This window comes from Aptenodytes forsteri, unplaced genomic scaffold, assembly GCF_000699145.1.
Source record: "Aptenodytes forsteri isolate BGI_AS27 unplaced genomic scaffold, ASM69914v1 Scaffold118, whole genome shotgun sequence".
Taxonomy (NCBI): Eukaryota; Metazoa; Chordata; class Aves; order Sphenisciformes; family Spheniscidae; genus Aptenodytes; species Aptenodytes forsteri.
In genome coordinates, this window is record NW_008795859.1 from 2,775,066 (window position 1) to 2,789,834 (window position 14,769).

Genomic DNA, 14,769 nt, shown 5'->3' on the forward strand with positions numbered 1-14,769 from the left:
CCTTGAGTGGCGGCGGGACCGAGTGCTCGCCGTCCTGGGGGGGCTGACCGCGGCGCCTTTCGAGGAGCTGCTGAACCGCGGCGACGGCGAGGAGGCACGGACTGTGCTGCTCTTTTTCGACCGTGGCACCGATGACAGGGACAATGGGAGTGAGGCAGGGCCGGCGCTGCTGCTGCTGCTGCTGCGGGCTGAGCGGCGCAGCGAGGACGGTGAGGAGGCAGTGGGTGAGGCCCCCCCCACTGCCCCGGCCTGCTGAGCCCTCCCCTGGGCACTGCCTGCCCCCGAGCCCCTTCACTCTGTCCTTCCCTTCCCAACTCCCTGTTTCCCCCTCCCTCGGGCCCCTATTTGTCCTATCTGCTGAGTCCTAGCCCCATTTCCCCTGTCCTTGCCCCTTTCCCTGCCTCTCCATCCCTTGGGCTGCATCAGTCCTCCTGAACCCCTTCTATCCCACCCATTTCCAGACCTTTCTCCTCTCTGGTTATGCCTTGGTGGGTTTTGTGCCATCCCCACTTCAGAGTGGTTATGTCATGCTTTCCTCCCATTTTGTGTGTGTGCAGACACAGGTGATGCAGACGAGTTTGCAGATGAGCAGCAGAAGGAAGGCCCAGATAACCTGTTTGCTGAGCAGTTGACTGAAACAGCCTCCTCTGTGGCCTTGGAAGGAAGTAGGTGGTTTGAGCGGCCAAAGTGTAGTCGTTGCAGGCCATACTGCCATGGGGGCTAAATGTGACTAGCTAACACGGCTCTCTTAAGCAGATCTAGCAGTATCTGTAACATCAACAGCTTCTTTTCCCAGGAAAGCAGATCTGATTTTGTGGATAGTGTCCTGGGCAGTGTGGCTAATTAATGTTTTCTCAAGAGCTTCTGCCTCAGGATGCTTCTTCGAAAGAAACCTATCCTAGTTTGGCTCTTTCATCTTTTCCAAACAGATGGAAAGAAAGAGACTGACTGGGATGAACAAAATCAACCCACAAACAGATCTTCCACCCAGTCTTTGTGACATCTTTTACTGGCTTTATAATTTCAGATTTTTAGAGGTTAATTTTATTAAATAGAACGAATGTGTTCCTCTTAGCAGGAATGAATTAATTCCCCTGGTCTTAAGAGCTGCAAGCTCTTATCTTTATTCTGATACAGTTTATTGAGGATAAAAGTGGTGGTCCTGTAAAGAGTTAAGATTGGTCCAGTACTTTAACCACAGTATTACAGAGAAGCCTTTCACAAAAAATCTGAAAAAAATAAAGGAAAAGTGATAGAAAGGGTGTCAGAAGAGAGCAATGATTTTCCATGGCTCAGAGATTCACGTCTTCTTTGCTGTCAGTATCTGTGTAACTCCCACAAGCTTCTGAAACAGCAGAGAGTCATGGCCTGGTATTTTATAGCCATAAGAGAATTTTGTTCATACTGTGCAAAGAAGATAGGACCATGAAAATTAAGTGCTGAAGCCTGGTGTGGGTGTAAGTAGACTAAAGGAATGATACAATTCAGCTTCCCACTCTGCACCTCTGAATGGAGGCAGCTGCAATGCTGCAGGTTAACGCTTAAAAGCAGTAAGACAGGGAGTATTATTATTGCTTGATAATAATATCAGCACACAAAGGGGCATGACCTTTCCAGCTGGGGATGCAGCTATGCCTTTTCTACTTCTTTTAAGTGTCCAGAAGCCTGTGCTGAAAGGGGAAGAAGACATGGTGCACCTTCTGAAAGACAGCATAAAATAAAGTTTGAAATTCTTGCCTGGCCCTGGAATTCATGCAGTTCCTGTGTTACAGTGTCTTCACCATCACTTCTTGGACATGACATAACTGTAAACATTTTCCACATCATAGATCTGGCACGACAAAACCCTTAATTGTTTGCATTTCCTTTTACAAAGTGGTTTCATTTTGAAATGTGTTAATCTACTTATTTTGTCATAAAAGATCAATTGCGTTGGAAAATGCTGGTAAGGATATTCTAAATAAAGCCCAGTTACCTGTGGAATGCAGTGTAGTCACTTGCGTATTTGCATTCAGTTCTTCAGCAATAGTGCTGTCCTACGGGAAAATGTACGATTAACACCAAGTTTTGATGGCTGGTTGTTGAAAGGTGATGCTTGAAGATGTAAGAAAATGCTCCGTCATTTAGTTTGAGAAGAAAATTGGAAGGATCCATCTCATATGCATGGAATACCTGTTCTTTAATTGAGTTCTCTTGTGTTATTCTTTCTTAGGGATGACTCAGAAAAGCAAGACAATCCCTCTGCAATCTACAGACAATGGAAGTGTGTCAGGTCACCTATCAACTCTCTCTAGTGGGTCTGAATTGAGTAAACTGGAGCAAAGATTTACAATGGACAGTATGGAACACACACTGCAGGTAGGCGTATTTCACTCTGTTCTCTTGTGGATATGAAGCGTTGTATTTCACTCTGTTCTCTTGTGGATATGAAGATGCTGGCTTTCTGATGCACGTTTCAGTAAAACTGGTAGGCAAATTAAGGAGGTACAGTGCAGAGCAAGTACTTGGAGCAGAACAGAATGTTTTACAAGGACAGGAATTTCTGTTCAAAACCAATGGCCTGTGGTGTCTGCCACAGCCTCTGACATTGACTGACAAGATATTGCAAAGGTAATTTACTTGGCAAAACACTATGATTTTTGGTGAGGAAATGCAGCAGTGAGTTACTCAGGTGCCACATTAGCTATTCCCAGAGTTGCTTGCAAAAGAAAAGTTGCAGTTAGAATAATTGCTAGATAAAGACACCATGGGAGGAGCATGTAAGGAACAGTGAACAAAGGCTTTTGTACCTCAAGTCTTTTACCTAATTAGATGGTCAGGATGGAGTCTGGGGTTTCTAACTAAACTTGCTTTACGACTGAGATGCAGGTGGAAGGGCAGTAGGTGCTTGCACATTCTCAGAAAGGCATGGGGGGGCGGGCATTTAAGTGCTTTCTGGTTCTTATGTTTCAAGCGCTAATGCTTTTAGTCCTGTTGGTCTGGAAATCAACATGGTTTCCAAAGCTGATGATTGTTACTGTTAGCTGACTGATTTTTTAACGTTTCATTTATGTCAGTAATTTACTTGGACAGCAATGTGAAGATAATGGAGTTAAACTAATGATTCTGTCCTATTGTTCACAGCAGGCAAACATTTTCTTGCTGTTAAGAAACATGGCAGCAAACAGTAATAGTCATACTTCCTTTCTATTTTCCGTTTCAGCTACAAGAACGGAAAGTTGACAAAGTGTGTTTCTATGTGGCTCTTAATGAAATTCCTGAAGAATTTGTGTCAGATTTTACTGTGTATTTTCTGAGAGACACCAAAGGTATGTGCCCTGAACAACTGCAGGCTCAGCAGTTTTCAGTCTTTACTTTAAACAGTACTTCACACAGAAAAGGTGATAGTGACTGGGGTTCAGGATAGTGCATATCCAGCTTAATTAACTGGGTACGAATACTCTCAGAGTGGAACTAGGAATCAGGAATGCTTTTCATATGAAATTTATGGAAAGTTACACATCTTCTGCATTTTACCAGCAAAGATGAAGCTTTCATGCTGCACTCAGGGGAACTAAGAAGATTTAGTTACTACAACTGCTAGAACTGTGTAAAGTGTTTTGAGGATGAGGAGCTGTATATGAAAGTTAGACCATAAGGTGGTGATAAGCACAACTGGGATATCAGACCTGCTGACCTGACTCAAATTCTGACACACAACAGCAGCATGTTTCATTCTGACAGTTCATACTTTTATCATAAAACCAATGACAGTAGTTATTCCAGCATCTGGAGTAGCTCTGGTTCTGGTCGCAATCAGACCTCAGTATCTAGCTCTAGTCCCATAGGAAACAGCTTCTATGCTAAAGCAAACAGGTATTTCCACACCTATATGCAGGAACTATCAACAGTATGTTAACTCTAATTTAGTGCCGGAGACTGGCCCCAGCATAAACATTTATGCGGGCTCACAGCAACATGCGTGGTTTAAAGCTACAAAGCATTTTGTATGTGCCTATTAGTTTCAGTTTCAGTTTTTCTAGAAATGTTTGAGACATTTGAGAAAAAAAGAAAATTATGATAATGTATTTGGTCATTTTATGGCAGTTCTGTGCAAGATTTTCCAGGTCTGTCTGTAGAATAGGAGTTAAAATCAAGGCCACTGTTTGGTTTGAACAGAAAACCATTTGGTAACTACAAGGCTGGATTGTAAAGACTTAGAGTCAGATGATGACACTTAAGTATTTTTCTACCCTTTCTGAGAAAGCATCTGCAGTATTAAAACCAGCACTAGTTCTGAAAGTGACTTGCATCAAACCTAGTTTATTACAAACACAGTTTGTTTTATTGGACTTTTAACTTATTATGGAAAGGAGTTTATGCTTTATGCTTTCTGTATCAAATAATTAGACTTATGCTAATTGTTTGTATACTGTTTAGAAAGAGTTACTGAACCTAATGACCTGACTGAAGCTAATGAGGTTCTTCCTAAAGTGATAAAGTTTGGTGTACTGACTGATGATACTCTTTTGATGCTAAAGAATGCCATCTCACAGGTAAATGTGTTACAGCTTTTATATATGGAGTCTTGAGTGTTTCTATTAGCAATTTGCATATTTAGTAGTCTGCTGACCATATGGAATATGCATAAGAAATACTAATATTTAATGAGAGACCTTCATATGCCAAAATGAAGTGTTTGTTAATCCTTATTTGATATTTTGTTTCCCAAATTTTTGTAAAGCTGTGGAGACGGGCATTATTTCATTGCCTGGCCCTATATGAGAAACTTTTAAGAGTGTGACACCAGATACCTTTATTTTTGTGCTGGTAGACTTTTGTAAAAGCATGCTGAAGCTATTCCCCTGCAGAACTTGGGGCAGAGAGAATGATGCTAAAGATGTGAAATGGAAGGAGATGCTCTACTTTAATTTAAGAAATTAAATTTTAGAACAACGTATCCAATGCTTAAGTGAATTGCGAGTAAGCTGACTTCTATTGTGGTCTTTTTTAATATGAACCATCTAATCTATGGTACCTGTTTGAATTATAGGTGTTTTCACCAGCTCTCTCCTATAGTCAGCAGCAGACTGAGGAAACTTCCTTTCATCCAGATAGTGAAAACACAGATCCTGAAAAAAGGAATTTACCCGAGACTGAGCTTGCAGAAAAGAAAGAACAGCCTGTGGAATACTGTAATATTCAGATGAGGAATGAGATTCAAATGAACAGGCAAAAATTCTTAAGTGTTACTCAGCAGACTATACAACAAACTGAAGGCGAGTGTTCTGCCTGTGCCAACACTGTGGTGGTTAGAGTACATGAGAGTAGGAAGAGGTTCACGTAGGAATGGCTTTATATAGAATAACAAATACATACAGGTTTTGGGAAGCTCCAGACCTGGTTAAAGTTTCTCTTTGCTGATAATAGTAGTATTTTTACTGCCCTGAAGTATAGCAGGCGGTATGGAGAAATGGATGAAATTGGTGATAGTCTTTCAAACAGTCTGGAGTAAGAATAGGAGAGAGGGTAAACATGCCTCATTGCTTACCAATGTTCAGGGGACCCAGGGCCATAGCAGGGTATAGAAAGTGGTAGACCGAATGAGACTTTCACATATTGTTTAGCATCCCTTCTCTGACAGGGCCCACTGTCATGCCATTAAGGAGAGCATAGTGACCTACAACGGGCAGATTGATAATCATCTTCAGCAAAGCAAATAGATATTTTGGAAAAAAAAGAGTAATAATAAAGACAACCCCGGTGAAAAAGAAAAAAAACCCCCAAAACAGGGCAGTATTCTAAAGCAACAGCTCACCATACTATAACTTGCGGAGTCCAGTCCTTCTGTATTGTGAGCAGTTACTCCTAAGTACTATTGGGTTTTGTAACAGTGCTGTAAAATATAAATAAATATAAAAGCTGAGAGCTTTTAATTTATTTCTAGGAATATGTCTTTGTTTGCACTGTGTTAACTGTCAAGCAACTGGATGCATTTTGCCATATTCTCAAATAGGCAGAGCAGGTGGTATGTTACCTATCCTCAAGTAGCTAACAAGGTGGAAGGTGTAAGCTATTTCAGTGATATTACTTTACCAATGCTGACGGAACAAGACAGTTAATTCTATGTGCTTTTTCTTCCAATAGGAGATATTAAACTGGAGATGCCAACTATAAATCTAGATGGAGAAGTGACTGTTCTTGCCACAGTTCCAGAAGTGATTGAAGCCCTGGAAAGCTGTGCAATGACCTGGCAGAAATTAATATCCACAGCTCTAGAGGAACAACTGAAAAAGGTTCCACAGGTAATGCTGCCTATAACACCAAGCTTCTTTTATTCCCGGAGACATTACTTCATTTCCCCACAAGAATCTCTTTGAATGGTTTGTGCTCATTTTTAATCCATCTTCATGTTTGATTTTTGGGAAGCCATTTACTAATTGATGTAAAGTAGAATAAAAGTAGTGAGGAACTGTGTGACTCTGGGAAATGGAATATAAATAGAATATAAAGTAACTCACTTCAGATCCTACCCACACAGGATAACCGTGGAAAACTAAGGCACTTTTGTTATCTGTACTCTTCTAAAGAGCCATGAAATATTAAAAGCTGCAGCGATTTTTTTTTTTAAATAGACAACAACGACTATGTTTTTGCTTGAAAAAAGTACTCTCAAACAAAAAAAATTCCAATTGTAAGGTTCTGATTCTGCAAACACACATATGACTAATACCATTAAACATACTGAGGGATTTCATGTCTACAAAGTTACTTGTGCATAAGCTTTTGCAAGCATGGACTCTCCAGCTCCAACTCAGGGATATACTCCCCATGAACATGTGTAAAACTCTTGATTCCAAGGATCTTCTTCTGTCTGGGTTTTTTGCATGGTCGAATCATGCCAGGTTTTTTTCAGCAAAGAGCATATTGAAAAGAAGGAACAAATATAGTCCTGATTATAGGTTTTTACTCTTGATAATGGTAATTTAGAATTTTTATTTTATTCCACATTACTTGTAGGGTAATGGTCCACTTGCAGAAGTTGACCTTTGGCGTGAAAGAAATAATACTTTAAGTGCTCTTACTGAACAGACAAAGCTTCCAGATGTGCAAAAAGTCTTGGAAATATTACAGGAAGCTGAATCTGAGCATATTGGAGATTTACAGATAGTCTTAAGTGACCTCAGAAAACGTCATGTGGAAGCTCTAGATAATGTTAAGTTTCTTTCAACTCTCGAACGCCATTTGAAGGTATGTATCCTTAAGAAAACTTTGTGAATTTTTAACCGTAGTTACCTGAGTTTGTTTTCTCTGTTGATATAATAATCTCTTGTTTATTTTTTACTTTTTATCAGCAATAAAGATATACTCTAGCTTTTTTATATTTAGTAAAAAAAAGGCTTGCTTATTTTGTTTGAGTTACAGTTGTTCCAATATTTGAAAGCAGAAGCCTAGAGCTGTGAGCGGCTTGGTTTGTAAATTGCAGCCTTGGGAGAATTTGATAGCATAGCTGAACTGGGGAAAACAAAGATTTCTCTACTCCATTTTTGAGGTAGCTTCTATCACTGATTGCCACTGATGTCTCAATTTTTAAGTTTTATTGAAGATCATCCAAACATCCAAATAAAGAGTTGAGCCAAAACCAGTCTTGGGACATCTTTTACAGAAAAGAGAATATTAATGAGACAGGACCTAAAAAGCATTTGGAGCAATAGATGCAGATTTACACATCCTTAACCATGTGTGTTACTTAGGCACCAGGGTGTCTCCTTGACTGGGTTATTTATTTAACCATGTCACAGACTTTCTTAACTTCAGGTATCTGTAGAATAAATATTGGTTTATTGAATATATATCTGTATATTTTCATGACATCTTATTCACAATATTTATAATACATTTAACAGAATTTAACATATGGCACTGGGTTTAATGTTGTCTTGGATACAATTCCTTCACTGATGAATACCCTGAGAATGGTATGGATTATCTCACGGCATTACAACAAGGATGAACGGATGGTACCCCTCATGGAACGAATTGCATGGGAAATTTCAACAAGAGTGTACAAAGTTGTGGATTTACACACACTGTTTAAGTAAGTACTGGATTCCTGTTTAACTAGGCTGTATTTATTGAAAGGTTTGCTTGTTTTATGTGAAGTGCAGTAGATAACACTTTCATCAAATAGGTTTCAGTGTTTTTCACTATCTGAAGTCGTATTAGAAGGTCAATTAAAAGTCAATTTATTTTGTAATTTTCATAAATTACTGAATCAGCCCTGAAGAAATAGGAGCTTGTCCTCTTTTGTCTTGAAAGGACATAAATCAATAAACCCAACAGAATTATAGTGATAAAAAAGTGGAATAAATATCATCAAAATCAGTCCTGAAATAATGTCTCCTTTCAAAATCAGTAGATCTTGTATAATTAGAAGCTGCTAAACCAGGGTATATTAATCCAGTTGAGATATCATTTTCTATCTATAGTCTTTCTTTCTATTGTATCTTAACTGTTTTGATTTTATTAATAGAGAAGATAGAGCTGCTGCCAAAAAGAAAATAGCAGAAGCCAAAAGCACTCTTGAACAATGGAAGAAATGTTATTTTGCTGTTCGTGCTGAAATTGAAGCATCAGGAAGAGAACAACACTGGGAATTTGACCGAAAACGTTTATTTGAAAAAACAGATTATATGACTTCAGTCTGTCAAGATCTGTATGATATTTTGCAGGTAGTAATAGAGACAATAAATAAAGGGATTGTGTGATCAGTGTCTTATTCTGTAGAGGAGATTCTTTTGTATTGTAGTTGTTGAAATGTTAACAGCCTTTAGTTTTGTGAGTGGTTTTGTGTTTAAGACCTGAGCAATGCCTTTGATTCCAACAAAGCTGCACTTAACGCTTGAGACGACATAACTCTTCTCAAGGTACTGGTTGAGGAAAGATATTACTGCGTACATTGCTGTTATGAACATGCAGACTTGTAACAACTGTTTCACAGATTTGCAGTTTTCATGGGTTGCTAGCTTAATGATGTAATTTTAGATAAAATAACCATTTAAGTATACTATAATATAAAATTTCACCATATATGAATCAGTATATCAATTGCAGGATTACATATGAATGGAGAGATGCTATGTTTAGGCTAATTTAAGTCAGAGTAACTAGCAATATTAGTGGTCCCTCAATGGTTAGATGCTATAGACTGTGTATGTAAAAACTGCATATGTGAAAAGGGGAATAAAAAAACCCTATTACCTGTTTTAATAACTGAAGTGTTGGGCCTGTAGAGTGGTTTTTTTTTTTTTCATAAAGCTACTTAGTGTCTTGTATAGAAATATACGAAATGTAGATCAGAGCACGAATTGAACATTCTCTGAGCTGTTTTTATTTTTTAAAGGAAATAATATCAGAAAAATGTGTTAAATAGCAGAAAAAAACCCATTAAAAATAAAGCATTCTGGTATGTTCTTCTGAATTAACAGATCATTGAAGAGTTTTACAATATATTTGGTCCTGAACTGAAAACTGTCACGGGGGATCCAAAGCGTATTGATGATCTACTGAGAGCAGTAAATGGACTAACTAGTCCTGTGGAAGAACTGACTTTTGACCCTTTTAGCATCAAAAGCGCACATGACTGGAAATTGATTATGGAAGAATTTAAAGAAGAAGTTTCAGTAAGTACCACACACTGTGATCTCCCCCCTCTTACTTCCTATATGCAAATTCCTTCTAGAATACCAACATTTTCATTTAAAGAAAATGTAAGTTTGCAAAAGAAAAGAATATATGAATAAATATGTAAATGAAGACGTGAGGAATTTGACCCATTTTTAAAGTCAGTATTCTGTTTCCAAGTTGTTTTTGTTTATAGTTTCATTTTATCTTGAAAATGGTGAAGCACACTTTTTGTTCATTGGCAGAATCGCTACAGCATGAACAGAGGCTACATATGACCTCCCTGTACTCATGTGCTGACATGTCTCAATCATGTCCTACAAAGAAGTAAAACTTCCTTTTCTGGATTCATTCAGTCCTTCACCCCTCAGCTGAGAATACCCACAAAGTCCAAATTGTTACAATGTTTTTTGTGATTTATATACCTGCCCAGCAGACACATTAATTAACATTAATTTCCTGCAGCATGCTGGAAAGCCATCAGTTTGTTAGTAATTTATAAGACAAAGAATAGTAAAAATATGCTTGACCACTATTATAAAAAAGGATTTTCATTTTGCCTTCCTTTCTTGGTTTTGCAAGAGGAATCTCTAAGTGATAGGATTTCTTGGCCTTCTTCCTTTGTTTAGGTTATTGAAGAAGAGACCAAAAACTTTATTGATGAATCTTTTAAGACCCTTCGATCAGCAGAAGCTGCATTTGACATGCTGTTAAACTTCAAACACATCCGCACTCGTGAAACGGTTAATAAGCAGATGATGATGAAGTTCAATGATATTTTGGACCAATACTGTAAAGAGGTATTTAATTTAAGGATTTCTTATGTAGTACATGAAGCTCTTTACCTAGTGAAAATCATAAATCTGTGTATATGTCTAAATACCTGTATAGTGTCATTTACTATCTGAAAGACTGACAAGTTTTACAAAATAAACATAATAATTGCTCTCACTTTTTTGGAGCCTATTGGAGAAATAGCACAGTTAATTTGCTGAAATGGATGTGCGTATCTGTATATGTGTGACACTGTCTGGGAACTGAAAGGTGTTTGCATGTACTCTGAATGCAACAAGGCTTGTGGCTATTCCTTTACCTCGTGAACAGCAGTTCAACAGTAGTCCTTCCTGAGAAAATACATCTTTCATACCCTGCAGCTTTCTTGTGATGGGCAACAAGTTCATGGTATGACCAAGAGGTGTCAGAGATCAACCATGAAGGCAGAAATAATTTCTGACATGTTGAAGCCTGTATGTTGGAAAGCTTTTCATGTCATAGCATTTTTCTTGATATTTCAAAGAACATTGAGTTTAACGATAAAATGTAATCTTACAGAAAACGCTGCCACAATAGCAGTTCCACAGGATATAGAAAGGAAGACATTCTCTGTAATGCAATTAATACAAACAAGAGATGCATGAAAAAAAAAGAATTGTTTTTATCCTGCTGCTGGAATTAGCTTCAGAGCTTGTGCTGTGTACCAGGTTAGATACTGACCATGGACAAGCAAGTGGAGAAATGATTCTTTGCAATATTTTATTCTCTTCTAGGTCGAAAATGTTAAGCAAATCTTTGTTCAGAACCTCAAGGATCCACCTTTGTACAAGAATCATCCTCCAGTGGCTGGAGCAATATACTGGTCCCGATCCCTTTTCTATCGGATCAAACACACTATTATTCGATTTCAAGAAGTAGGGGAGTTGCTTGCTAGTGAACGTGGAAAGGAAGTACGTTAGTTCTTCTGATATTTAATGAAGGAATAAATACTTTCTTCCTACCCTTTTTCTAAAGATGTGAAAGTGCTCTTATGTGAGGTGAAGTTCCAAGAATGTCTTTGCACACAGCAAACCATGTTAGACATGAAAAGCTGATTGGGACCTTCCCACTGTTTCCCAGAGAGACGGTGACAGAAGCAATGACAGAATTCAAGAGCCTGAATTCTCCATCGCCTGCATTAATTACAGGGCATTACTTGCCTTCTCATCTAATGAAAGTTAGAAACCATTTTAAGACAACATATTAAGACAGGTTAGTTGAACATTTCTCATGGTCTTTAAAATGAGTTACACAGAATTTTCCTTTCTAGGTAAAACAAATATATCTTCAAGTGGCCAAGAGGATGAAAGAGTATGAAGATCAAAAATACAATCAGTGGAGAGATGGGACAGAACAGACACTCCCACTATTATTGAAAAATACTCTGCTGACTGTCATCACTGGTGGGGCTGCAACCCACGTTAATCCAGAGAGTTCTGAGCAGGTGAGATACAGGAAGATAGCATACCAGACTTCTCTATGGGGAAGAACTGAAACCTGTCTAATGGTCAGTGAGATTTTTCTAAGAATAATATTTTAAACACTGTTTTTGAAAGGAAAATTTCAGAAGTTCTGAGCTCAGAACTCAGACCAGTTTGTGGTCCTTTATAAGACTCAGTTGCTGAATGACCTGGCAAATGGATGAATGTTGTTTCTTTGTGTGTTCTGTGCTGTAATTCCTGTTAATTTTTGGGTTTTGGTGCAACATCTTTGGGATGTTACAACAAAACTTGGGACTGAAGTTATGTAGAGGTAGGTTCCCAGCAGAGATCATGCAGAATCCTGTTCTAATTAAGCTTTTGTCTGACTATGAACTTCCACTGGGATTTCTGTTGTAACTGGTTGCAAGCAGTATGTAGACAGAGGTGATTTGGTTTGTTTCTTTTAATCAGCTTTCACTGAAGAAGTAGTTGTGTATAATTTCTGAAACTAGAATGTTGAGGTTGCTATCGAATTTTAAAGGCGTTTCCACAAGGTCTGAATGTCAGCTATTCTGACTTTTACCTACTGCCTTATCAAATGTCTCCAAGAGCTAACCTTTTCATTGCATTGTAACGGTTGGGCGATCCTCTCCTTTCTGCTGCTCTTTCTTGTGTTGTAGAGCTCTGTAACAGAGGAGCCTGTCACCACAAAGAAAGGTGTCCGCTTCATAGTGAATTTTTCTCCCATACTCCAAGAGATTATTGTTGAAACAAAGTACATGGAACAACTAGGGTTTCCAGTCCCAGAAATAGCAAGATATGTGGCATTACAGGAAGACAAATATCTTAGGTAAGGCTGTAACAGAATATCTGCTCACATACAGACTTAGGGCTGTGTTTCAAGTGATTTCACTCCAAACCAAAATGGTCCCCGAGTCATCACATTTTGGAAATATGAGAGCTCTTAGTGATTTTTTTTTTAAGGGTAAAATTACTAATGGCCATGTTGCACTAATAAGCTTTTCTCTGGCACTGTCTGCATCCTTCATCCCGTAGGACTATGTCATACGAATTAACATGTCGTCAAATCTGAGAAACAACAAGGAAAGTAATTTGTTTTGCAATGAATCGTGCCATTTAGATTTCGGTTTGCATTTAAACTCACTGCTGCTTTCTTCTTGTGTAGCTTTGGATAAGTCACTTTTGCCCAAATTATCACAGGCATTTAACACACAGGTATGCCGATAAGAGCCCTAACTGGATTTTAAAGTTCACCTGTTGAGTTCACTTACATGCTTCAAACTGAGGCTGTCTTAAAAACTTTTTCTGAGTTGGGGCAGGAGAAGTTGGTCTAGCTACTACTGGAGCTGTATGAAATTTTTCTTTTGTTTTCAATAGGAAATGAATTGCATTTATAATCAATTCATATTCAGTAGTTATTTCTGCAAATTTTGCTTTATATGGAACTCTGAACAGAATGGTGGAAGTGATCTGCTCTTTGATCTGAGTTCAGAGCTGTATTTCCAGAAAATCCTGATTTTTATGTTCTGTTGTTGTTGTGTTTCTTACACTCATTAGGTATACAAATGGGTTGAAAAACATGCTGGATCGCTATCACAGATTAATGGGAACACTGAATGAAGCAGAAACCAAACTTCTTGATGACCATATTCAAGAACTCTGGAGAGTATTCAAATCAGGGCACAGAAGACTCAATTGGAACTCCTTAGGTAATGGAGATACTATTTTAAAATGGCCTCAGATACTGATTTTCAGTTAAAAAATCTCTTCAATTCTGCACTCAATTTTTGATGTCATATGGCAGCAATGTATCCCGAAATGGTACATCCTATCGCCACGGTCAGAGTCAGAATAGTAGGTTAGACAGACTCTGATCCAGGAGGGTATTTCTTATGTTTTTATTGTATTTAAAATACTGAGTGGAAATGGATAGAGACCCTTAGATAACAGCTGTAAGGGAGCTAGATGAAGGATTAGGTGAGAAATCACCTAATCTATCTTTCCGCAGAGCATCAGTTCATTCTCAGAGATAAAACGCATCTGGTTGTGTCAATTTTGATGCATTGGTGAAATATTTGTTAAAAGAAAAAAAAAACAAATGGTTGTGATTTATTTCAAGGTATTGGTGACTTTATTGTCCGATGTACACAAGCCATCAGGAAGTTTGAATCACTTGTCCGTCAGATTCATAATAATTCTGAAGACATAAGCAACAAACTTCTGTTCATAGAATCAACAAATCTCTTTAAGTTTCCGCTTTCAAAAAATGGTGATGAACTTCCTAGTAAGTCTTTATATTTTCATTTCCAAGCTCTGTGATGTTTTATTTTGCTCTGTCTGCTACTTTGCATTTTTAGTTGCTAAGATCAACCCTTTTAATTGTTACCAAAACTAGTTACAGTAGTATTTCATGGTGTAACAAAGGAAGCACAAGCAGAGCTTTAGTACCCTAAATTTGATGGCGTCAATGAGAGAAACATAAAGATGAGTATACAAGTAGATCACTTGACTTGTGTCTACCTTGCTTTTGATCACTTTCCCCCTAGCTTTCCTTTGATTTCCTTATCCTTCTTGCATGCAGTAGTGTAGTCTTAGAGCTGCAATCTGCATGGAGTGTCAGCTCTCTTCTAGGCCATCTGACCTGAACTGGTTTCCTCAGATGGAAATTGCAGTGAGGCGATTGTCTCCCAGGTCTCCGGGTCACTTGAGGGAGTGGGTGATGGACCAAATTTCTTTCAACACTTTGTAAGTCTTAAAAAGGTTACTTTCACATCTAATGGTTGCTATTAAATAATTGAAGCCATATAAAATCAGAGGGCTGAAATATTAATAAATTAAGCATTAGTAAGTG

The 14,769-nt window shown here is 38.2% G+C and overlaps 1 protein-coding gene across 1 annotated transcript in view; it reads left to right on the forward strand.

Moving 5' to 3' along the window:
* The window catches only part of DNAH10 (dynein axonemal heavy chain 10), a 58,619-nt gene that overhangs the window by 877 nt on the left and 42,973 nt on the right, over positions 1 to 14,769 (forward strand). Inside the window, exons 2-17 of the mRNA XM_019473276.1 lie at positions 8 to 209; positions 558 to 665; positions 2,213 to 2,358; positions 3,203 to 3,308; positions 4,420 to 4,535; positions 5,033 to 5,258; positions 6,127 to 6,284; positions 7,000 to 7,230; positions 7,887 to 8,077; positions 8,513 to 8,711; positions 9,468 to 9,662; positions 11,211 to 11,387; positions 11,747 to 11,869; positions 12,578 to 12,747; positions 13,476 to 13,627; positions 14,038 to 14,202. Coding sequence (XP_019328821.1) covers positions 8 to 209; positions 558 to 665; positions 2,213 to 2,358; positions 3,203 to 3,308; positions 4,420 to 4,535; positions 5,033 to 5,258; positions 6,127 to 6,284; positions 7,000 to 7,230; positions 7,887 to 8,077; positions 8,513 to 8,711; positions 9,468 to 9,662; positions 11,211 to 11,387; positions 11,747 to 11,869; positions 12,578 to 12,747; positions 13,476 to 13,627; positions 14,038 to 14,202 — 2,665 coding nt within the window. The remainder of the gene's footprint in view (positions 1 to 7; positions 210 to 557; positions 666 to 2,212; positions 2,359 to 3,202; positions 3,309 to 4,419; positions 4,536 to 5,032; positions 5,259 to 6,126; positions 6,285 to 6,999; positions 7,231 to 7,886; positions 8,078 to 8,512; positions 8,712 to 9,467; positions 9,663 to 11,210; positions 11,388 to 11,746; positions 11,870 to 12,577; positions 12,748 to 13,475; positions 13,628 to 14,037; positions 14,203 to 14,769) is intronic.